Source organism: Myotis yumanensis, unplaced genomic scaffold (genome assembly GCF_028538775.1).
Source record: "Myotis yumanensis isolate MYYU_CA2020_CCGP unplaced genomic scaffold, mMyoYum1.0.hap1 SCAF_21, whole genome shotgun sequence".
In the NCBI taxonomy this organism is placed as follows: domain Eukaryota; kingdom Metazoa; phylum Chordata; class Mammalia; order Chiroptera; family Vespertilionidae; genus Myotis; species Myotis yumanensis.
In genome coordinates this window covers 16,860,758-16,884,987 of record NW_027223772.1, presented here as the reverse complement: position 1 = coordinate 16,884,987, position 24,230 = coordinate 16,860,758, and the positions used below count along the sequence as shown (strand labels likewise).

Here is a 24,230-nt window from a genome sequence, read left to right as displayed (position 1 = left end):
TGCCCACCTTAGCCAGATGGTGCCAACAGAGAAGCTGTCATCTGTTGGTGCGGGGTGAGCTGGGAGAATTTGGTCACTTCCTTTGTTGCTTTGCTTTCCCAGTAAGGTTGACTGGCAGACATCTGTGGCATCACCTCCATGTCTCCAACCTACCCTGGGATTAGTCACATTGTGCCTGTCACTCAGGGAAAAAATTTCAGATAATGCGCCAACCCTCACTGCTATAGCTTCTTCTGGGGCCTGCTGATGGCTCTGGGAGGGTGAGGAGAGGTAGTCAGGCTCCATGGCTCTCTGTTTGGAATGCTGATTGTCAAAAAACTGGCCACACCTCTGTCCTTCATCCCTGCCTAGGTCACTGGGCTCAAGAACCAGCAACCTTTCAGTGCACAGGCCAATGCCCAACCACAGTCACCAGGGCTAAGTCCACACTTTTAAGTATCATTGATTGGAATATCAGATGTTATCTCATTAAGAAAAGGATAATTGCCGAACCGGTTTGGCTCAGTGGATAGAGCGTCGGCCTGCAGACTGAGGGGTCCCAGGTTCGATTCCGGTCAAGGGCATGTACCTTGGTTTCTGGCACACCCCCACTGGGGGTGTGCAGGAGGCAGCTGATCGATGTTTCTCTCTCATCGATGTTTCTAACTCTCTATCCCTCTCCCTTCTTCTCTGTAAAAAATCAATAAAAATATATTAAAAAAAAAAAAAAGAAAAGGATAATTCATTGTATTTACCATATTTCTGCTCTTTCTGTTGGTATTTCAAGGTTTTTTCCTTTTCTATTTCAATAACTTCCTCTAGCCAATTTTTAACAGGTCTTCCATTGACAAATTATTTTAGTTAAAATTGTCTGAAAGTATCTTTTTTACTCTTTAATAACTGAAGTGCAGGGAATTTATAGTTCACAGTTTTGTTTTGTTTCCTTCCCCCCGTTACTTACAAAATATTGTGCCACTAGTTTTTGGCCTCTAATGGGCAGGGAGCATCTAACACATGGATGGATATTCTGAACAAAGGGATGATTCACATACCAGAAAGGATGAAGAACAGCTCAAGATTCATCACCTACTCAGACTGTGTGCAATTTAAAACTGATTTTTAAAAAAATAATTTTTATTTTCAATTACAGCTGACATACAATATTATATTAGTTTCAGGTGTACAACACAATGATTAGACATTTATGTAAGTTGAAAAGTGATCACCCTAAGTCTAGTACCCAACTGGCCCCACAGTTACCGCATTATTGACTGTATATTCCCTATGCTGTACTTTACATCCTTGTGACTCTTCTGTAACTACCAATTTATACTTTTTAACCCACCCCCAACCATCAAAATGTTCTATTTCTGATTACTCTAGATTCAATATACAAGTGAAATCATATGATACCTGTCTCGCTCTGATTTCATTTAGCACAGTACGCAGTAGGGTCCATCCATGGTGTTGCAGATGACAAGATTGGATTTGAACCTATGGCCCTGGTCAGTGTGGCTCGGCCTCATGTTTGTGCATTATCACACACTGCGAGGCCACTGCTTGGATTACAGTTTGCAGACTCAATCCCCAGTAGGGGGCATGCAGAAGGCAGTTGATCGATGTTTCCCTCTCCCTTAATTCAATAAAAATATATTTTAACAACAAACAAAAATCTTACGAATTATTTTTGAACCACAGTTGACTGTGTAACTGAGACCATAAACAAACACACCTGTAGATAAGGCGGACACGGGGAGAACAGCTACCCAAATCTGGACTCTTTATTTTGGAATCCTTGCCTAGGGACTCTTGATTAGCCTGATCAAGGTTTTCTGAGAGTTGCAATGCAGTCTCAACTTTCTCTAATCAATCTTCCTTCTTTCTTCTTAAATTTTCATGGTGTCAAACCTAAATTATAGCCTGAAGGTTTCTTCTACCTATGTTTTATCCTGTCCCCCTTTATCCCTTATGTGTTTCCCCCAATAAATCTAACACATCTAATTCTGTTTGGGCATCTGTAAACAAAGGGTTTTGGGAAGAAGTAAAATGAGATATTTATTTAGTACATTATTTTTAAAAAAAAAATCTTTTAAAAAAGATTTTTAAAGAGAGGGAGGGAGGGAGGGGAGAAAGACTTGTTGTTCCACTCATTTATGCATTCATTGGTTGATTCTTTTATGTGCCCTGATGGGGGATCAAACTTGCAAACTTGGCATACTGGGATGATGCTCTAACCAACTTAGCCCACTGTCTTAATACAGAAGTCACTATTAAGTTTTTGTGTTTTTTGAAGATTATACATTTCAAGTTTCAATAAACAATGGGAGAATGAATTACTTTTAACATATTTATTACCTGAGAAAGCTTGGTTATTTTTCTTGCTTTAATGGAACAACATATTCCATCAAATTATCCAAGGAAATCTAGATAATTATCCATTTCCTCAAGGTTTTAAAAGACCATAAAAGGATAAACATTATGCCACTTTAATAACTTTCTCCCTCTATACTTAAGGAATTCAAGTACAGAAATAAACTCTAGTGCTGAGGTAACATTGCAATCTTCTCCCAACATGACTACATAGGTGCTTAAGGTTAAATGTGAATATTGCTGTGAGGTTTTAAGCTACTTGATGAACCAATGCCACGTCACATTTAGACCAAAAGCAGCACATTTAGACCAAATGCACCTGAAAGGATTATTTTCAATACATGAATGTGTGTGTGTGTGTGTGTTTGTAGGGAAAGGTTGACTGAACCACACTGATAACAGAAAGTTAGAAGTCAGCCGTTGTTGGAAATACAGAAACATACACAGTCTTCGTGTTCAAAGTCTTCAGGGGAATTTCTTCTGTAATTTCTAGAGCGAAAAGAGATAAAAAATAAATAAATTTTCTTCCTATTCTACATACCATAAAAATGTCAGCTGCCTGAGTAAGCAATAAATTTGGCCTCACCCCAAGAGAGATTTGACCTTTCATCACACCTGATAATTTATGCAAGGGAGATAGCTGACTCAGGGGGTTGGAAGCGACACCAGAAAGATCAACCACATAATTCAAGGTAAAAGTAAGTTCAACCATGTGGGCAATGACTCAATCATGCCAATGTAATAAAGCCTCAATACAAAGCAAGGCACCAAGGGTGAGCTTCCCTGTGTGGGAGCCCACTGTACACTGGCAGGCACCAGGGTCAGAAGAAGGAAACCCCGTCTATGCTCCTGGGAGAGGACAGCTGAAGCTCTGCGCCTGCACAGCTCTCCTATTTGACCCTACACATTATTCCTTTCCCTGCAGTAAATGTAGTCATGAATGCAAACGCTTCCAATGAGTTCTGTGAAACCTGCTAACATATTGTCAAACCTGAGAGGTTGCAGTTGGTGCCAGAAGTGATAGAGGCCCTGTATGAAGCCCTCCCTCCATGTTTGTAGTTGGACCCCTGACTGCTTATAGCTGAGGGCTCATTCTTTGTTTAACTTATGAAGGACTGTGCCTCCACCTAAGTAATGCTGGGCATTGCCCCTATTGTCCTCATACCCCTCCCTCCATATCACACCACAGGCATTTCCTAGACACACAGAAAAGGCCTAGAATAAAACCAAGCCAGTGGCCCAGATTTGTGGTTTCTAAATATTAACGTCCAGTAATGGGAAGAAAAGCTATTTCCAGGTCTGGGGGAATAAGAGTACATGGTAAACCTAGGAAATGCCAGAAAACAAGAACTGGTTTTGTTGAACCACACTGATAACAGGAACTTTTCCAAAACTGAAGAGCTCATGTCAAAGAATATAGGACCCAATATGCCCAAAGATAAAAAATTCCAGTATCCAAAGTATAACACAAATGCAATTAACACCCAATATATAAAAACTCAGTGACAAAAGAAAAGTTTAAAAAGCTCTTTGCCTACTCTGCTGCATTTTGCTTCTACCCAGATCTGAATTCAAAGAAGAAATCAACTTTCTTTAAAAATGGCTCTTGTCCAAGCAGGAATCCTGAATGTAAAAATACTCTCAAAGCTGCCTCCTTAACAGATAGTAACTCCAGGATCTGGAGATGATATTTAGAATCTAGTGGAACAAGCAGGAAGGCATCAGTGAGTGTTTAAAACTGTGAGCATTACATGATCCTTCTATTTACCAAAATATTAATCTTTTATGAAAGACAATTTTTAGAGAAAAAAAATACAGTGCAAATGAGGCCAAAGATACCAGTGTGTGTGCCGTCACCTGCTGTCTTGGTGGTGGGCTTGATGACAGCAGCCCATGTGCCCAGTGTGGGACCCTGGCACCTATTTCTAGGAGAAACAGAGCAAAAATACTGTGTTTGTTCTAACCTCTATGAAGGGCTTACATAAGGCACTTGTCTCTGTTTTGCCTAACTTGGAACTCGGTCAGGGTGGAAAGTGGTAGGTATTGCTTAAAAACATTATAAGGCAAACAAAAACCCCACAGCTGTGTGGAATAAAAGATTATCAATGAGCCGAAACCGGTTTGGCTCGGGGGATGGAGCGTCGGCCTGTGGACTGAGGGGTCCCAGGTTCGATTCCGGACAAGGGCGTGTGCCTTGGTTGCGGGCACATCCCCAGTGGGAGATGTGCAGGAGGCGGCTGATCGATGTCTCTCTCTCATCGATGTTTCTAACTCTCTATCTCTCTCCTTTCCTCTCTGTAAAAAAAATCAATAAAATATATTTAAAAAAAAAAAAAAAAGATTATCACTGAAACATACATAGGCTATCTAAGGCCTGGGAGGAAAAGTAGGAGAGAGATTGTTTGGATAATTGGGGCTTTAACAATTGCCCGTGCATCCTGAGTAATTTTAGAAAGCTACATGCATGTCCAGGCCCAGATGTATAGACAGAAAACACCTGAGAAGACCCAAAGTTTTCAATTCTGAAAAAGGTAAAAGGCTTTTCTGGCTAAGTCTGGCTGCTCTTTAGGCTCAGTGCAAACAGAAAGTAAAGGCGGAGGCAGAGCTGTAAACAGCTTGGCTGTGCTGAATGAGTGGCCCATCATAAGCCAGTCTCCAAAGACTAAGAGAGGTGGGTATTTCGTTGTTATGCTTTTAGCTCCTGGGGGTCAAGATAATCTGTCAAGCAGTAGCTGAAAACAAGCTAACGGAACAGAGACTGCAATGACTACACACAACAAGAATATAGTCTTCGTCATAAACCAAATGAACAATTACAGCTTTCAAAAATCAGAAATAGCCCTAGCCAGTTTGGCTCAGTGAATAGAGCATTGGCCTGTGGACTGAAGGGTCTCAGGTTCAACTCTGGTCAAGGGCACATGCCTGGTTGTGGGCTCAATCCCCAGTAGGGGGTGTGCAGGAGGCAGCCAATCAAAGATTCTCTCTCATCACTGATGTTTCGATCCTTCTCTCCCTCCCCCTTCTTCTACCTGAAATTAATTAAAAAAAAAAAATCAGAAATAGCACACACCCTGGGGAGGGGGAGAGCCTAATATTCAAATGTCCAATTTTCAACATCAAAAATATCACAAGGCATACAAAGAAGCAGGAAAGTTATGGCACAGTCAGAGGAAAAGCTAAATAGACAGAATCTGTCCTTTAGAAAGTGCAAATATTTGAACTTACACTCTATAGTAACTCTCTTAAATGGAAAACCACAAACCAATGGAAAGGCCAATGGAAGCCTCAAATAATTAAAGAAATCCAAGAAAGCAATGTATCAACAAATTAAGAATATCAATAGAGAAAGTATAAAAGAAACCAAAGAGAGATTCTGGAGTGGAAAAGTAAAACAACTGAAATAAATTCACAAGAGGGGCTACTAGTAAATAGCATATTTGAGCAGTCAGAAAAATCAGTGATCTTGAAATAGAACATTTGAAATAACACAGTCAAATAGACTAACATATAAATTATGAGAGTTTTGGAAGGAGAAGAAAAGGTAGAAAGAACATTTGAAGAAATAGTGAGCAAATCTTGAAAGCAACAAAAGAGAAACCACATGACAGGGATACTCATGAGTAGCCAATTTCCAATCAGAAAACATGGAAGCCAAAGGTAGTGGAATAACATATTTAAAATACTGAAAAACTATCAACACAAAATCTCTATCTGGCAAAACTGTTCTTCAAAATTAAGAAGAAATAATTAAAGCATTCCCCAAAAAAGAGAAGTTGAGGGAGTTCATTTTTACTAAACATGGTAAAGGGAGTCCTTCAGGTTGAAAAGCAAGTGTGCTAGGCAATCATGTCAGTTCTAACTTTCCACTGTTATTTGACAACTAGAGGCTGGGTGCACGAAATTCATGCACCGCGGGGAGGGAGCTGGGGTGGGGGGGGGCGTGTCCCTCAGCCCAGATTGCGAGAGGGCGCAGGTCAGCCAAAGGACCCCTCTGGTGCACGACTGGAGCTGGGGAGGGACGTGGGAGGTTGGCTAGCTGGAGAGGGGCTGTGGGAGGGCTACAGGGCACGTCCGGCCCATCTCACTCAGTCCCGATCGGCTGGACCCCAGCAGCAAGCTAACCTACTGGTTGGAGCGTCTGCCCCATGGCGGTCACTGCATGTCATAGCAAGCGGTTGAGCGGCCTTAGCATATCATTAGCATATTACGCTTTGATTGGTTGAATGGCCGACCAGATGACTGGATGCTTAGCATATTAGGCTTTTATTGTATAAGACTAGAAGCCCGGTGCACAAAAATTTGTGCACTCGGGGGGTCCCTCAGGCCGGCCTGTGCCCTCTCGCAGTCTGAGACCCCCTGGGGGATGTCCACCTGCTGGCTTAGGCCTGCTCCCCAGGGGATCGGGCCTAAGCTGGCAGTCAGACATCCCTCTGGCAGCCCAGGAGCCCTCTGGAAATGCCCACTTGCCAGCGGGGACCAGGCCTAAGATGCGCTCGGACATCCTTAGCGCTGCTGAGCAGGCGGGAGAGGCTCCTGTCATCACTGCTGTGCTGACAGCCGTCAGCCTGGCTTGTGGCTGAGCAGAGCTCCCCCTGGGGGAGCGAACTGACCACCAGGGGGCAGCTCCTGAATTGAGCGTCTTTCCTCTGGTGGTCAGTGTGTGTCATAGTGACCAGTCATTCCCAGTCGTTCTGCTGTTAGGGTCAATTTGCATATTATCCTTTTTATTATATGCCTGGTACATGGGTGGGGGCCAGCTAGTTTGCCCTGAAGGGTGTCCCGGATCAGGGTGGGGGTCCCACTGGGGTGTCTGGCCAGCCTGGGTGAGGGGCTGAGGGCTATTTTCAGGCTGGTCAAGCCCCCCAGCAGGGACACTCACCCCCTGAGGGTGTGGCCAGCCTGGGTGAGGGGCTGATGGCTGTTTGCAGGCTGGCCACAGCCCCTTCAGGGTGGGGGGTCCCCACTGGGGTGCCTGGCCAGCCTGGGTGAGGGGCTGATGGCTGTTTGCAGGCTGGTCACGGCCCCCAGCCACCCAAACTCCCAGTGGAGGCTGGCTGGAAGCAGGTATCTGGGATTTATTTATCTTCTATAACTGAAACTTTGTTGCCTTGAGCAGAGGCCATAGCCGGCAAGGGCAGGCGGGAAGCTTGGCTTCCTCCATCGCTGGGGCAACCAATCCTCCTGCTTGCTCCAGCTCTGTGGCTGCCGGCCGCCATCTTGGTTGGGTTAATTTGCATATAGTCGCTCTGATTGGCTGGTGGGTGTGACTTGGGGCGTAGCGAAGGTATGGCCAATTTGAATGTTTCGCTTTTATTAAATTAAATACTGGGATCATTTTAATTCTTGGGGAAGAGAATAATTTTGAATCAGCAAATTTAGAATATGCTAATTTTCCTAGAAGCATATACAGGGTGGGGCAAAAGGAGGTTTACAGTTGTTCATATAGAAAATAATGCAACAAAAGAAGAATAAAACAAAAATTTAGCATGTTCTACAATCTCACCATCCATTTGAGTCTCATTCAGAAACAGCTTTAGCTTCCTGCTGCGAAGGCCAAACATCTTGGCTGCTTCACACAGAAGACCTTCATAGGTGAGTCCATTCTGCCCAAGTGGGTTTTCCAGCAGGAGGGTGCCCACTGTTCCCATTAAACACTCTACAGAAGGAAGAACAGATTGGATTAAACCCCGAGAGTCAACACCATCAAGCTACGGCATCCCTAACGAAGGGGGGACTGCTGCAGGCTTGGAAAGGCAGCCGTTGAGTGTAGGGTGCCAGTGGGACAGCTGTACAGTTTGCAGAAAAGTCTCAAACATCTCCCAGAGGGAAAGGGGAAGGAGAAAAAGAAAACCGATCAGTATAAAAATCCCTGCAGCTTGGAAAAGAAGTATTCAGCAAATGCATAACAAAGAGCCTGAAGGCTTCAGTAACCAATGTGTACAATGAGAACACCAAACAACTGGAAAAAACTAAGTTTTCAAAACACTTTCCAAGAAGAAAAAATAAGGCTGGATTAAAATGTGTTGGCATTTAAACAATTCAGATTTAGCTGTAACTTTTACCTACTCAATTTATCTCATTTCCTTTCCATATCAGATGGATGAGAGTACTTCTACATAAATAAAGCAAAAGAAACAAGCCTGTGTGTGTTCCTTTAAATTAGTACATTAAAGCCAATGTGAAAAATCCACACAAGTAAAAGAGGTTGAAAATTAAAGGAAACCTTACCATCCAACACCCCACCACTCACCTGCTGAAGATGTTTACAATTAAGGAAGGCATGTACCTTGTGGGTCTGCATTCAGGAGCTGCAGGTTGATATACCGACAGAGAAGAGTACCAGGACTGTCAATCACAGAGGGAGCTGGTCCTGCAGTCACACCCAGCATCTTTCCACTAAGACTCAGTAAGTCGGTTTGGTTTTGTATTTCTACAAATAAGAAAAAATAGTAAAAGACATCATTCTTTCAGGGGCAGATAGTTTATATATCTGAAGTCATTCACTTTTCCATATTTATTAAACTACCATATGTGTATCTTTACAGTGATACTTTCTACTTGTTTATGAAAGGACATTGCCTTTTCTATAAAATCACACGCAATTAGTAGGAAATGTTATTGGTGCAAAATAAATGGCATAATATTCACAACCTAAAATGCAAACTATTTTGTTTCCCTTTAGTTTTTTCCCTGTATAGCCGACTCTTGAAAATGGGTAAGACTGCAGATTTTTTCAATAAATACAGTTGGCCCTTTCTATACATGGGTTTTGCATCCAAGGATCAGAAACAGTATTTTCACATTCTCAACTTCAGATGGAAAATACTGTTTTGTCAGGAAGTCAGACGTGGTTTACAGAGCCACGTATAGATGCCTGAATCACAAGGGGTGGACGGTGGAGATTTAACGCTGCTCACTTAGCTAAGCTAAAAGCTTCCCAGAACTTTCTGACTGTCCTGGATTGGGTTAGGGCTGACCAGAGAAAGGTGCACAGGATTTTAGTTACAGCCACTGTTTCCTAAGGTCAATGTGGGGCCCAGGCACCACTCAGCTTTCAGGGACTGCCACTCACAGGGTCAGAGGGGACAGCAACCGGCCTACACGTCTGTGCTCTTCCAACGTCCAAGCCAGGTGCACAAGCAACTCGCTTGCCAAGCTGCTTCTGCAGGGCCTGCCAGTGTTAGATGTGCCCGACAGAGGAGCTCCAGCCTCTCCTTGCTGACCTCTACTTCTCATCCCAGAGACTTCAGGGGCAGGACCAGCCCCCCTAATCAGACGCCCTGGGTGGATCCAGGTCACAGATTTTTCTCCGATCTTCCAACTAGCCGCCCTCATCCAGACTTTTACTTCCTGGCTTTCTCTCTCTCATCACTTCTGCTTCCCTTTTTCAGCCCCTGACAGATAGGATGGCACATGGTTTTCCATAGTGGTTGTATGCATTTACAATCCAGCAGGGAATGGGAGTTCCTATTACACACCTTTGATGACGTTTAAGGCTGTGAAATTTTTCTAGTTTTTGCCAATCTGGTATCAAGTAATAGTACCACACTGTGGTTTTTACTACTGAGGTTCAGCAGGTATTCTTTTAGTTACTGCCCATTTAGATGTTCTCTTTTAGGCTATTTAAAGGTTTCTAAAATAAGCATTCAGGTTCATAAAATGAGTATTATTAGTTTCCTACATCTATTGCCAAGAAACATAAGTTAGGGGACTTAAAACAACAGAAATTTATTGTCTCAGAGTTTGAGGCAAGAAGCCTGAGTGTCAGTAGGCCCTCGCTCCCTCTGATGCCTTTTGGGGAACCCTTCCCTTCCTCTCAGCTTTGGAAGTCCCTAGCAATCCTCGCTGTTTCTTGGCTTGCACCTGCACAATTCCAGTCTAGGCCTGCCATCACACAAGGTATCTGTGTCTTCCCACAAGGATACCAGTCCTACGTAATAGGGCCCACTGCACCTCATCTAACTACCTCTGCAAGGACCCTATTTGCAAAGAAGGCCCATGGTACTATGGGTAAAAACTTCAATGTATCTTTTTGCTTTCTTTCTTTTTTTGGTCGATTGGTCTCATATTTCAACCTGTGACAGTGGGAGAGAATGTACTTACAACTTTTAAAAATTCTATTTAGGCTTATCTTACCGAGAATCTGGATTTAGCAAGATGCAGACACTATGTTTAAGAAAGTTAAAACACCCTAGGGAAGTCTGTGAAGCTCAGAATCCTGCACCTGGCTAACAGGTGAGAGAGTAGGGGGAGCTGTCATCTCCTGATAAGGATGGTGTTCTTGCTGCCATATGCACAGGCAGGCACTGCTGAAGAGCTGGCCTGACTCACACACTCCACCTGTGTCAAAGGCCATGGCTAGCTTTCCACACACCTGTTTCCCCGTGGAAGAGCGCCAGCTCTGTGTTCTTCACACCAAAAATGCTGGTAACAATACTCTTCAGCTTTAGGAGGTCTAACCGATTATCGCCTTTAGGGTTTTCCAGAAGCAGTACTCCACCTAAAAGGCCAAAAATATAAGTAAATCTGAAGAAAAAGGTAAATGTGAATGTAAAGTGAAGGGCACAGGGTGTTCAGCTGGCCTTTCTTTCTTTTTGAGTGTGTATACCATACGCTCTCAGGATGCCCGTGGGCAGTCCTGGTGTGATGTATTTAACGTAAGTGGGATGAGCCAGAAGCACTTCAGTGGCATTTCCTCACATGTCCTGTGGGGATTATAAAGAACAGAGTGCCACACAGCTGGAGATAGAAAAAATCTCTTTCTTCCAATGCCTTTTTAAAAAACCTTTTAAATTTAGTATTATGTCATTTTTAACCCTTTGAGGTCGTATTAAATTTGGATATGGGTGTCGTACTGGTCGGAATTAATTTCCATTGAAAGAGCAGTGATACATAACATGCAAGATTATGAAGGCTAAACAAGATTTATTAATTCTTTTTTGGAACTACGTCACTACTAGTAGAATCACTACAAACGTTATCACTTTCTACGTCAGAGTCAGTATTCAAGGTGCCAAAATAAAACTCTTCATCGTTACTTTCAGATTCGCAGTACACTTCTTTCGGTAACTTTCTTTTTGCCATTTTGGAGTATTATTTTGAAATATCTTAACAAGCGAGAATGCCTAATTACAGTTAAACGTAATTTGTAAAGCTTTATTTGAAATTCTGCGAAGTATCTCCGAAGCTTGTCGATTTCTTCACTCTCAAAAGGCGACTGACTCGCCACGGTGTTTTGCATGGCGAGTGTGGAACGACCGTGTTTGTTTATATTGAGTTTCGATATCTCCGATTTGTCGGGGCAATGTTTTGGTTCGTGACAAGGTCGCTTAGACACTTAAGAGCTTTCAGAGAAATTATGAACTGATACATGAATGAATAGAGTTAAGATTCCTACGGTTCCTTGCTGTGGTGGCTGAGAGCAGACATACGACCGCAAAGGGTTAATCCTCACCTGAGGATGATTTTTATTTAGAAAGAGAAGAAAGGAAGAGAAAGAGAAACATTGATCTGTTACCTCCCATAGGCACCCAAACTGGGGATTGAATCCATAACTTGGATTAGTGCCCTGACCAGGAATCGAACCAGGGACCCTTTGGTGTACGGGATAACACTAACCAACTGAGCCACATGGCCAGGGCTGCATTTTTTTTTTTTAACTTTTTCATTAATTTCAGAGAGGGAGAGGGAGGGAGGGAGGGAAGGAAGGAGGGAGCGACGGAGAGAGAGAGAGAGAGAGAAACATCAATGATGAGAGGGAATCATGGATTGGCTCCTCCTGCACGCGCCCTACTGGGGATTGAGCCCACATGTGCCCTTGACCAGAATAGAACCCAGGACCCTTCGGTCTGCAGGCTAGGGCCATTTTCTTTTAAACCAAGTTTATTTTACTCTCTGTGGATCAGAATGGGTGATTTCTATTATTATATCCTCCAGTCCACGGATTCTTTCCCATCTCCTTTAAACTGTTGTTTAGCTCATCCAATGAATTTTTGTACTTTAGTAATAGTTTTAAGTTCTAAAATTTCCATTTGATTTTTCCTTTCTATGCTGAGACTCTACTTTTCATTTTTTCCTATTGTGTTTGCAATTATTCTGGGAAACATTTTCATTATGGCTGCTTTCTATTGTGGAATAATTTTAACATTTCTGTTATCTTGATGTTCATTCACAGATAGTGATTGCTTTTTTTCATTTAGTTTGAGATCTTCTGGTTCTTGTCTCTTTCCAGCCGGTGCCAAGCCATGGGCATCTCTCGGGACAACTGGCACAAGCGCCGCAAGACGGGGGGCACGAGAAAGCCCTACCACAAGAAGCGAAAACATGACCTGGGACTCCCCGCTGCCACACTAAGATTGGACCTAGCCGCAGATACAGTCCAAGCTGGGAGGCAACAAGAAGGACGAGCCTAGAGGCTGGACGTGGACAACTTCTCCTGGGGCTCAGAGTGTGGTACACGCAAAACAAGGATGACTGATGTTGTCTACAATGCACCCAGCAACAAACTGGTCCGCACCGAGCCCCTAGTACAGAACTGCATCGTGCTCGCGGACAGCACACGATACCGACAGTGGAACGAGTCCCACTGGGCACTGCCCCTGGGCCACACAAAGGGGGCCAAGCTGACTCCTGAAGAGGAAGTTTTTAAACAAAAAACGATGACAGAAAATTCATTAGAAATATGATGGAAGGGAAAAGAATGCCATCATCAGCAGTCTTCTGGAGGAGCAGTGCCAGCAGGCGAGCTCCTTGCCTGCATCGCTCCAGACCAGGCAGGTGTGGCCACCCAGAGGGCTGTGTGCCCGAGGGCAAGGACCTGCAGTTCTATCAGTAAAGTCACAGCCCAGAAAGGCAAGTGACTCCTCTTCCCGCCCATCTTAGCTCAGGTAACCAAGGTGTTTATTCTAAAAAAAAAAAAAAAATCTCAGTTCTTGGTATGATGCTTAATTTTCAGTAAAAACCTGGACCCGGTAGGTTTTATGAGCTGGCTCTTAGTTAAATTCATTTTAGCTGAGCTTGTCTGACATCACAATGTCAGGGGAAAGCTGGCACTGCTTCGTTGCTGCTTAGTGAGAGGATAAGTCCAGGTTTCCTATCACTGACACTCCTTGTCACTGCTGGGGTATGGGGACAAGGGAGTTCCCACTTCTCTCTTGGCATTCAGTAACAAGCCCTCCTGGCTACGAAGAGTTGAATGGCCTCCTCACTGCTCCCCAAATGGCCTTCAATGATAGCTTGTCAGGATGTATGTGGCCTCATTACCTACTCAGGGATGCCTTAGTACACATGCCTGAGTAGGACGGAAGTCCGAGCTCCCCACTTGGTCTTCTCTGACACCACCATGGCAGTGGGGCTGGGAGCTCCTCAGCTTGGCAGAGGCAGGGGTCTAGGCTCCCCACTTAGCGTGTGAGTAGTAGTGAGGTTACAAATGTTGTTATGTTCGCGGGAAGAGAACAGTTGTTGTCTAAAAGTTTTCCGACTTGCTGGGTTGCTGCTCTCCTGGTCCTTCATCTAGAGAGAGCAGGATTTTGCCGGACCGTTTGTTCATGCTCACTGGCATTTCCAGACTGCCGGCTTCTTCAACTCCAAGTCTGGAATACATATGAGGCAAAAAGAAAACCCAGAGAACACAGTGCTGTTTTGTTGCTTGGTCCCTAGGTCCCTGGCTGGTGTGCCTTCTTCCCTTCCCTTGTAAGAGTCCTGGAAATGTAAGCTGCAGTTTTTCTTTTTTGTACTGCAAGTACAAAGCTTAAGCTTAAGCTTTGTTTGCCTAGGAGTCCATTTCAAAGACAGCTACGTCCAATACACACACATCGCCAGCCACTTGACTGGACAAAGAGCCAGGCTGAGGTCCTGCACTGCGGCTCCTTTGTTTTAGGGATCGTGGTTGACTTCAATAACTGACGTTGGAGCTACCTGTTTTCTCTTCCAATGCTTTACATCCCCACGCTTATGTTTTAAGTTCACCAATAACCCAGCCCCCACAACCTTACTGTGTGGCCCCATGTGTGCCGTGTAACGTCTAGGTTTTGTTAGTCAGAAATCTGCATATTCCCAGGTTCCTGATGGTTATTGCTGAAGGGTGTCTTGATCATAGTAAGAGTCAAAAGGCTGGTCTACCAATACCCTTGGCTATTGACAGGCTGGGACAGTACAAACAGTCTCCTCATGTTGATTTTTATAATGATGCGTGTTTATAGCTGTACTTTGTTGGAGGAATAGGGAAAAGTACATCTACTCTATCATCCTTGTGGTGCAGGTCTAGAAATTTACTCTTGTGGGTTCCTTTTTTTAAAATGTTTTTATTGATATTTGAGAGAGAGAGGAAGGGAGAGGGGGATAGAAACATGGATCAACTACCTCTGGTACATTCCCTACTGGGGATCAAGCCTGCAAACTGGGCATGTACCTTGATGGGGAATCGAACCAGTGACCTCTTGGTACATGGGACAAAGTTCAACTAACTGAGCTATATCACTCAGCTTTTGTGGGTTCATTTTAAAATATATATATATATATTTTATTGATTTCAGAGAGGAAGGGTTCATAGGTCAATGCTCAATCACTGAGCCATGCTGGACATGCTGTGGGTTCATTTTGATAACAATTAAAAAAAAAATTTATACAGTTTTACCAACCCTATATAATAAAGAGCTAATATGCAAATGGCCATCACACCCTCGCGCTGGAACTGCTCAGACATTCAACAAGGGGGGAGAGAGGAATGGAGACCAGCCAGGCACAAATGAGCTCACAAGAGAGAGGAATGGGGACCAGCCAGGCTGTGGCTTGGGAGAGGGATAAGCTGTCCATTCTGCGGTTCCGGGTGCCTGCGGCTGCGGCCCAATGAAGCCGCCTGTCCATGGTCCCCTGCTGCGACAGGCCGGAGGAGGGAATCCTGGGTCCCGGGTGCGGTGCGAGGCAGAGGTGGTTAGGGGCGATCAGACAGGCAGGCAGAGGGGATGGGGCAACCAGGCAGGCAGACAGGCAGGCAGGCAGCCAGCAGGTAGTAGCCAGTGGTCCCAGATTGTGAAAGGCAGTCGGACAAACCCCTGAGGGGCCCAGATTGGAGAGGGTGCAGGCTGGGATGAGGGCCACCCCCAGCATGAATTTCGTGCACCAGGCCTCTAGTTCTATTATAATCGCTTCAAAGATATTCATAGGTTTAAGTAAAAAATAAAATACAAACCATAGAATTATCTACTCTTACCTTGCTCACTGCCATTTGCACAAATGTGAAGATTGACATATGCACAAGCAGGGCCAGGTGTGGAGGATCCCCTGGTGAGTGTAATTTCCAGGTCAGACCCCTTTAACTGAGCAACAGGAAGAAGTGATTGTGTAACTGCAGCATCTGACCACAGGGTCACAAATAACATAGCAACCATTTCTTTTTAAGAGCAAGAACTTTCTACAATTCTGAGAGATTATTCAATCCCATCAATAAAACAATCAAGGGCTATATTCCCCCCTTTTCTTTTTACCTTGTTTTTTAACACATTGTATGCGGGAAACGTATTTATAAGTTTCGGAATTTTTACATATTTTATTACGTTTATTTCAATTTCCAGTGAGTTTTCCAGTATTTGTCTAAAATTTAAGAAAAATAATTCAGTATACATTTTATAGTAAATCACAAAAAGTTTCATTGAAAAAAAATATGTAAAACTAAAGTTATCGTAATTTTACTGAACGTTGCCATTTGCGCAAAAAATTAGCAAAAATGGCCCGCGCCACCTGTTAGTGCGCGACAAAAACTACCCGCAAACAATGTGTTAAAAATATACACAAAATAGACAATGAAACCATCTTGTAAACTGCCCCACTGAAAAGACAGTCATTTCCAGCCCTTACCTGTCTATCTTATTTGCCCTATACCAAGTCGGAACAACATAGGAAGCAAAAGATTCAATAAATTACTGACAGATTTTCTTCCCCTGCTATAAATGACCAACTTCGGGCTGTGCCTTGTTATCAGATTTCCATAGTCACCTCTAAAATGTACCAACAGGAAATGAAATTTTAGTTTCATGTATAACCTACTACCTTAAAAGTTAATTGCTTTTCAAGTCAATTGCAGTTTAACAGTGATTCTCAGAAGCCATGACACGGGCTTCTGTAGTTTCAGACACAACTGTAACTCCTGGCCGCCTTCCTTCCCCTCTCCTGCTCTGGACGTCATCTCTCTAACCCTCCTGACTGTCATCCAGAGCCATTGCTAATGGGGAGACAGAATTATCAAGATGTGAGCACATAAACTTAACTAAAATCTATAACTAAATCTCTTAATAGTTCCACAGAACTCACCTGCATTTTTTCCTGAATAAGGATTTTATCTGATGTAGCGACTGGATATGGTTTCAAGGGAGCCTTTATGGTGGCAAATATGAACTCCATGTGGCTTTCAATAATGGTGCTCAGATAATTTCCTTCAGACTTTGCTGTGTAATAAACTGTTATTTCATCAGTGGGAACCAGATTGCACTGAAAGCACATACAGAAAAAGTAAAATGGGAAGCACTTGATTAGTCAGCAGGTAAGATGCTGTTGAAGAAGGGCTGACAATTCCATGCTGAGTCATCGTGGAAGGGACCAGTCTTCGTCCTGCTCTCCTGGGAAACGAAGGCAAAGGCGTGGCGCAGTGAGAGCCACTCCCAGAGCTCTGTGCTAGCCCAGAGTTCCACGCGCCTGTTTCTCTGCTGGAAGTGGCCTCCTCAGACCCTAAACTACAGATTTCAAACCTGGCCTCAGCCCTCCTGTCCTGGCTCCCAACTTCTGAATAAGGAAGGATCAATCCTTCTGTCCAGATACAACCCTACCTCCCCTGAGCCAGAAGCCCTTTGATGCTGATGTGACTGCACCTCCCGTCTCACACAATGGCCCTCTTATGGCCTTCTGCGCCCGCCAGGAGGGCTACGGACCTGGAAGATGGTTTTGTGGAAGCTCAGGGAAGTGGGAAAAGGAGGACAAGGGGCACCGCTGGCTGAAAGCTCCCAGTCAGAGAAACAAAACACCCGCATCCAGCCTGGGAGTGAATAAGCAGGGAGGGGGGCCCATCTCCTGTAGAGGACCAGCTGAACGAACTCAGGTTCATTAAGTCATTACCTACCCCTCCCAACCTCCCCAACAAATAAGACAAAACAAACAAAACTTCAAATCAGCAGCTTACTCTCAATGTGACAAACCTTTTTGCGAAGTTTCTGGATGCGATTGATGACTTCCCGAGCCACCCCTTGATCCACCATCGCCTGGTCAGGGGTGACATCTAAGAGAACCAAAGCCTGCAGGAATGAACAGAGCATACCATGACAATCAAATAGAGAAAAACAGTTCTTTCAAATTCAGCAAAATGCTATTTAAAACTAAGCTCTGAGAAGTCTAACATGCAGCACTATTTATTCACAAAACTAAGCAAAGAACACAGTTAATCTAGTTTCTTTATAGTTCGGTTCCTGTTTGTAACCAGGGTCCTTCATATTTGCAGAGAGGGCAGCTTTCCCTTTTTCTTCTGCAGGGTGTGCTCACAGGAGACCGTGAGACTGGTCTGTTAGTCTCTCAAGTCTGCTTTTTTGGTCTGTTTAACAAATAGTGCCAACTCTTGTAATAAAAATATCAGTAGTCATAAAGCCTGTAGAACAGCTTTTCAAATGGATCTACCACAACAAATGAATTAAAGGCAGTACCTTCCAGTTTCTTAAGCCATGACCCCTTTTTATCCTTTGGTTTATTAGTGGGATTCAAGAAGCAATTTCTACAATGGACACAGTTCTTTTTTATATGAGTTTAAATTGCCACCTTCTTGTCAACTTTGTCTACTTTTCTCTCTCACCTATTCTGAAGGTTGTTAATGATGATGTACTAATATAAGTATCACTTCTATTAGAGGGGAATATACTTATAAAGTAGGTAAGATCACCAATTATCGTAAAGGAAACTCAATCAGAGAAGTTAAACTTTGTGAAGGTGCAGAAGTCAGCACTGGAAATGGATGAGGAGTCAGGCAGGGTGGTGGGCCCACACTGACCACTTCAGGCTTTCCCTCCCATTGGCTGGAGCCCGGAAGGACTGCACCCGCTGTGTTCACAATCCTCCCTGCCCTTCTGGCTACCTCGCCTTTGGCTCTGCAGCAGTCTGCCTACATGTTGTCTACAACTAGCTTAAGCCCTGTGCAAAGGCTTGAGGAGGCTGGCCTCTTCAGACAAGGTATTCCTCCCCTCCCCTCATCTGGCATGGTAGCCACAGAGGGTCTCCATCAAGCCCCCACTCCCACAGTGGAGCCCCAACAACCTATCTACCCCGAGAAGTCTGATCAGGAGTGAAAGGAGATGCTGTGCTCCATCACAATAAAAATGTTGACCCCAGAATCCAAAACTGCCCGCACTCCCTAGCCATCTACCCACACTCGATAGGAGCTCTTCTCTGGACTTATTTCTTCCAGATAATTTATCAGGCAGAATAACATGTGGCTCACTCTCCTATCTCCATGACTGGCTTATTCCTTGAAGAGTGGGGTAACATCTGACTCCTTGTAGTATGACCCAATACTTAGGACAAGTACTCCCATGTAGAAGTCACAAAATAACTATTTATGCACTGGTTAAAAGGCATATGTAAAGAGCATATCATAGAGAAGTTTAATCAGCCAATTTAAAATGAATAACTGGTTTGTTTAACACCAACACAAGCTGTTAATAACACTTTCAGGAAAGGCACAGGTACAGTATAATTTCTCCACTATGATCTTATTTTTTTATCAAGAAATGCTCTAGGGCACAGAAAAATACCTGAGCGTCCGAGTGTGCTTCAAACTGGGCTGTCTCAACTGTTGCTTGATCAAAGGTGTACATAAGGCGAATGTCATCTTCATGCAATTCATGGCCTTCCACAACAATGGACCCTAGTAGAGATGCAACTGCCACTGTTAATCAGTCCCTCTTCCTCCACAAACTGTCCTGCTACAAGTACATTGTGCCACTTTTTGACAAAATACTTGTAGCCTCTACAGAGGCTTCATGATATCAAGTCCTCCTGACCCAATGTCTATGACTGTATATAAACTCCCAGGTCCAAAGACATGCCAGGAGGCCATGAATCCCCGCCTTAAATACAGACTTCATGATGTAATGAAGGATGCAGTCTTTAGAGTCAAATCAAATGAAGGCCCACCCCTCAATGATGGTAGGGCCTCGGTCCCATTGTGTGCTGAGCAGTGTGCCATCAGGTAGGTTAAATAAGGTGAACAGTATGATATTCTCAGTGTAATTCCTGCCAGCCAAAGCAGAGGAACCACCAAAGCTGGCAATTCCCATCTTCAGGAAGCCCATGTGGTTACCATTCATGTTCTTGGTCTCTGAGCACTGAGCTGCCATTCTCACTTCCTGTCACTGGGATCTCAAAATTATTTTGCTTTCCATCAGTGCAGATCAGTCTATTCAGAAACTACAGTTTAAAAATGGCTGCCTTTTGGTTTCAAATATGATGTATTTCAGAAATTTTTGATATTTTGGCTATCTGATAAAACAACTTAGATTCACAACTGGAAAGATGATCAAAGATTTTATTAATTTAATATATCAAGTTAAATTAGTTATGACTCAACTTTTAGTTGCTAGCCTCTCATGTAAGACCTCCAGATAAATTTTATCAAACAATTTGAGGAATCCTAAGGACATTTCCATCAATTTCCATCATCACTCATCTGAGCTGAGTCTTTAAATATCTTTTCATGTCACTTCTGTGCTTATGATTTTCAACTTTAGAGGGAGCCCTTAACTTCCAAAACCTTGCATCCCCGGACAGCTGCAGATGCTAAGTGGCTGTAAAGAGGCCAATCATGATTCTAATCACAGCAGAGCCGATAACTTCTGAACCCATGGATATGAGAGCTGACTCCTTTCCTAAACTCCTCAGTGTCCCACAGGTTTCCATCCCAGCACTTTCAACAATTACCTCCATATGTCTTCCACGTCAACCAGCACAATGAGGGTGAGGACAACGTCTGTCTTATTATTATTAAAATCTATGTTGCCAGTGCCACCCAAACAGAAGGGCTCTGAGTGAACAGAGCCAGCCTTGGCCAATTAAGAGACCAGTGTGTGAATTCTAGAAATTTTAGGGAAACTGACAGGTTCTGACTTAAGTCATCATCTCCCCCCCCTCTTCCCAATAGCACACCCAAGGGTTCTGCTTTCTCTTTGACGAGGGCAGATTTTCTGTGCCCACATTAACATTTGTAGAATTCAATGGTAACCATCTGATTATGTAATTTCTACCTAGAAATTTAGTCCAAAGAAATCAATTTCACAAAATATTCACATGAAAATATTCATTGAAATATAACATAGTATTAAAAAGAATGAAAAAAAAACATAAGGTACCAATAATAAAAGACTGATTAAAACCATTATCAGATATCAATATGAAGGCAAATTAGACAGTTATTGAAATAGGATTTTAAAATAAACACTTAGAAAAGTTTATAATATATATATATATATATATATATATATATATATATATATTTAAATATATTTCATTGATTTTTTACAGAGAGGAAGGGATATAGATAGAGAGTTAGAAACATCGATGAGAGAGAAACATCGACCAGCTGCCTCCTGCACACCCCCCACCGGGGATGTGCCCGCAACCAAGGTACATGCCTTTGACCGGAATCGAACCTGGGACCTTTCAGTCCACAGGCCGACGCTCTATCCACTGAGCCAAACCGGTTTCGGCAAATTTATAATATATTATTAAAAATGCAAAATAAGCCCTAACCGGTTTGGCTCAGTGGATAGAGAGTCGGCCTGTGGACTGAAAGGTCCCGGGTTCGATTCCGGTCAAAGGCATGTACCTTGGTTGCGGGCACATCCCCAGTGGGGGATGTGCAGGAGGCAGCTGGTCGATGTTTCTCTCTCATCGATGTTTCTGACTCTCTCTCTCTCTCTCTCCCTTCCTCTCTGTGAAAAATCAATAAAATATATTTTAAAAAAAAAAATCAATAAAATATATTTTTTAAAAAAGTAAAATAAAAAGGGGAAACAAAATGCAAAAATGAATGAGAAACAAAATTTAAAGTTACAGTGTGATCTGTTTCTATGTAACTAAAAGGAAATGAATCAGAATTTTAACAGTGCTCCAGCACCTAACATATTATATACCTCTAAAATATGTGTGTGTATATTTTTTATTGATTTCATATATCAATTTTATATATATATATATTAAATAAAATTGATTTCAGAGAGGAAGGGAGAGGGAGAGAGATTAAAACATCACTGATGAGCCCTAACCGGTTTGGCTCAGGGGATAGAGCGTCAGCCTGCGGACTGAAGGGTCCCAGGTTCGATTCCAGTCAAGGGCATGTACCTTGGTTGCGGGCACATCCCCAGTGGGGGTTGTGCAGGGGGCAGCTGATCGATGTTTCTCTTTCATCGGTGTTTCTGACTCTCTATCCCTCTCCCTTCCTCTCTGTAAAAAAATAAATTTAAAAACAAAACAAAACATCACTGATGAGAGAGAATCATGGATCAGCTGCCTCCTTAACGCCCCCTACTGGGGATCGAGACCACAACCCAGGCATGTGCCCTTGAATGGAATCAAACCCAGGACCCTTCAGTCTGCAGGTCATCGCTCTACCCACTGAGGGAAACTGGCTAGGGCTGCACCTAACATATTAAACAGCAGAGAAAAGGCACTGCATCTACATTACATGAACGGATGATGAGTTAGGGATCATTGTTATTGCCTTCTTTAAGTTTTTCTAAATTATCAGAATTATTTCTAATAAACGTTTTTCTTGAAGTTTATGACAGTGAATGCCAAGCAGAACCCTCCCTGAGCCAAGGCTCCATCCACGACACTCACCACGCTTCTGGAACTGCTCCAGCTCTTCACTGCTCAGCTGCTTGATGGATGTCATCACTGCCTTGAAGGCTCCCTTCAGCCGCTTCCCCAGGATCATGTGATCTGGCTCTGCCCTTAGGCGAATACCATACTTGTTTTTATCTGTAGACAGTGTAACTTTTTGAACATTCAACTCCTATGATTGGTAGACAAGATGAAAAAACAAGGGAAATAAAACAAATGTCAAAAAACTGCTCACAAATGTTGACAGTAACATGATTTACAATGAACAAAAAGTGGACAACAACCTCAAATGTCCATCAACTGTGAACAGAGCTTAGAAAATGTTGTCTATCCAGCCCGAGCTGGTGGATAGAACATCGAACTGCAAACTGAAGGGTCCGGGTTTGATTCTGGTCAAGGGTATGTACCTTGATCGCAGGTTCCCCCGCCCTGGTCAGGGTACGTGCAGGAGGCAACCAGTCAATGTGTCTCTCTCACATTGATGTTTCTCTCTCTCTTCCCCTCTCTCCCCCTCTCCCTTCTACTCTCTCTAAAAATCAATGGAAAAATATCCTCAAATGAAGATTAACAACAACAAAATAGACAAACAAATGTTGACAGCAATAAAATGATTCACTAAACAAAAAGCAGACCTCAAATATCCATCAACTGTGAACACAGATAAAAAAATGTCGTTTATCCAGCCTGAGCTGGTTTGGCTCGGTGGCTAGAGTGTCGACCTGCAGACTGAAGGGTCCTGGGTTCAATTCTGGTCAAGGGCACATGCCCAGGTTGTGCACTCAATCCCCAATAGGGGACATGCAAGAAGCAGCCTATCAATGATTCTCTCTCATCATTGATGCTTCTCTCTCTCTCTCCCCCAATCTCCCTCCCTTTCTGAAATCAATAAAGATATATATATATTTTTAAAATGTGGTCTACCCATAGAATGGATTCTTATTAAATATTAAATATAAAGAAATGAAGCACTAATTCATGCTAAACATGAATAAAGTAGATGTCAGATACAAAAGACCATGTATCATATGATTCTATCTATAGGAAATGTCCAGGGACAGAAAACAGGTGTGTGGCTGACAGGGATGGTGGAATGTTGAGGAGAAACGGTGCATTAATTTAAAGGATATGGGACTTCTTTATGTGGCAATGAAAATGTTATAAAATTGTGGTGACTAGTTGCACAACTCTATAAATTCATACTAAAAACCACTGAAATGAAAGGTATAAAAAACACGTTTCTTGTCCTGCTCAGTCAAAATAGTTGAGCATAAAATCAACTAAAAACAACTCTAGAAACATGCTCAAAGTCACTAATCATCCGAGAGATGCAAATCAAAACAACAATGAGGTACCATCTCACACCTGTCAGAATGGCCATCATCAACAAATCAACAAACGACAAGTGCTGGAGAGGATGTGGAGAAAAAGGAACACTTGTGCACTGCTGGTGGGAATGCAGACTGGTGCAGCCACTATGGAAGACAGTATGGAGTTTCCTCAAAAAATTGGAAATGGAACTCCCATTTGACCCTGTGATCCCACTTCTAGGAATATATCCCAAGAAACCAGAAACACCAATCAGAAAGGATATATGCACCCCTATGTTCATAGCAGCACAATTCACCATAGCTAAGATCTGGAAACAGCCTAAGTGCCCATCAGTAGACGAATGGATTAGAAAACTTTGGTACATCTACACGATGGAATACTATCCTTCTTACCATTTGCAACGGCATGGATGGAACTGGAGAGCATTATGCTAAGTGAAACAAGCCAGTCAATGAAGGAAAAATACCACATGATCTCACTCATTCATGGATAATAAAGACCATTACAAACTTTTGAACAATAATAGATACAGAGGCAGAGCTGCCTCAAACTGATTGTCAAAGTGCAGTGGGAAGGCCAGGCAGGGTTGGGTGACAGGAGGGAGGGGAGTAAGAGATCAACCGAAGGACCTGTACGCATCTAATGGACATAAGACACTGGGGGGTAAGGGAGGGCAGGGGTCT

General features: G+C 43.2%; 1 protein-coding gene across 2 annotated transcripts in view; it reads right to left on the bottom strand.

Annotated features, from left to right (window-relative positions):
• Window positions 1-1,092: 1,092 nt before the first annotated feature.
• IARS1 (isoleucyl-tRNA synthetase 1) overlaps window positions 1,093-24,230 on the bottom strand; it is a 117,620-nt gene continuing 94,482 nt past the window's right edge. For both annotated transcript variants that reach the window (XM_070400891.1, XM_070400892.1), the window contains 9 exons: window positions 22,216-22,390; window positions 19,134-19,246; window positions 17,535-17,630; window positions 16,657-16,833; window positions 15,560-15,665; window positions 10,724-10,849; window positions 8,636-8,779; window positions 7,853-8,005; window positions 1,093-2,838 (listed from right to left, as the gene is read on the bottom strand). In XM_070400891.1, coding sequence (XP_070256992.1) covers window positions 2,756-2,838; window positions 7,853-8,005; window positions 8,636-8,779; window positions 10,724-10,849; window positions 15,560-15,665; window positions 16,657-16,833; window positions 17,535-17,630; window positions 19,134-19,246; window positions 22,216-22,390 — 1,173 coding nt within the window. In that variant the 3' untranslated portion in view covers window positions 1,093-2,755. The remainder of the gene's footprint in view (window positions 2,839-7,852; window positions 8,006-8,635; window positions 8,780-10,723; window positions 10,850-15,559; window positions 15,666-16,656; window positions 16,834-17,534; window positions 17,631-19,133; window positions 19,247-22,215; window positions 22,391-24,230) is intronic.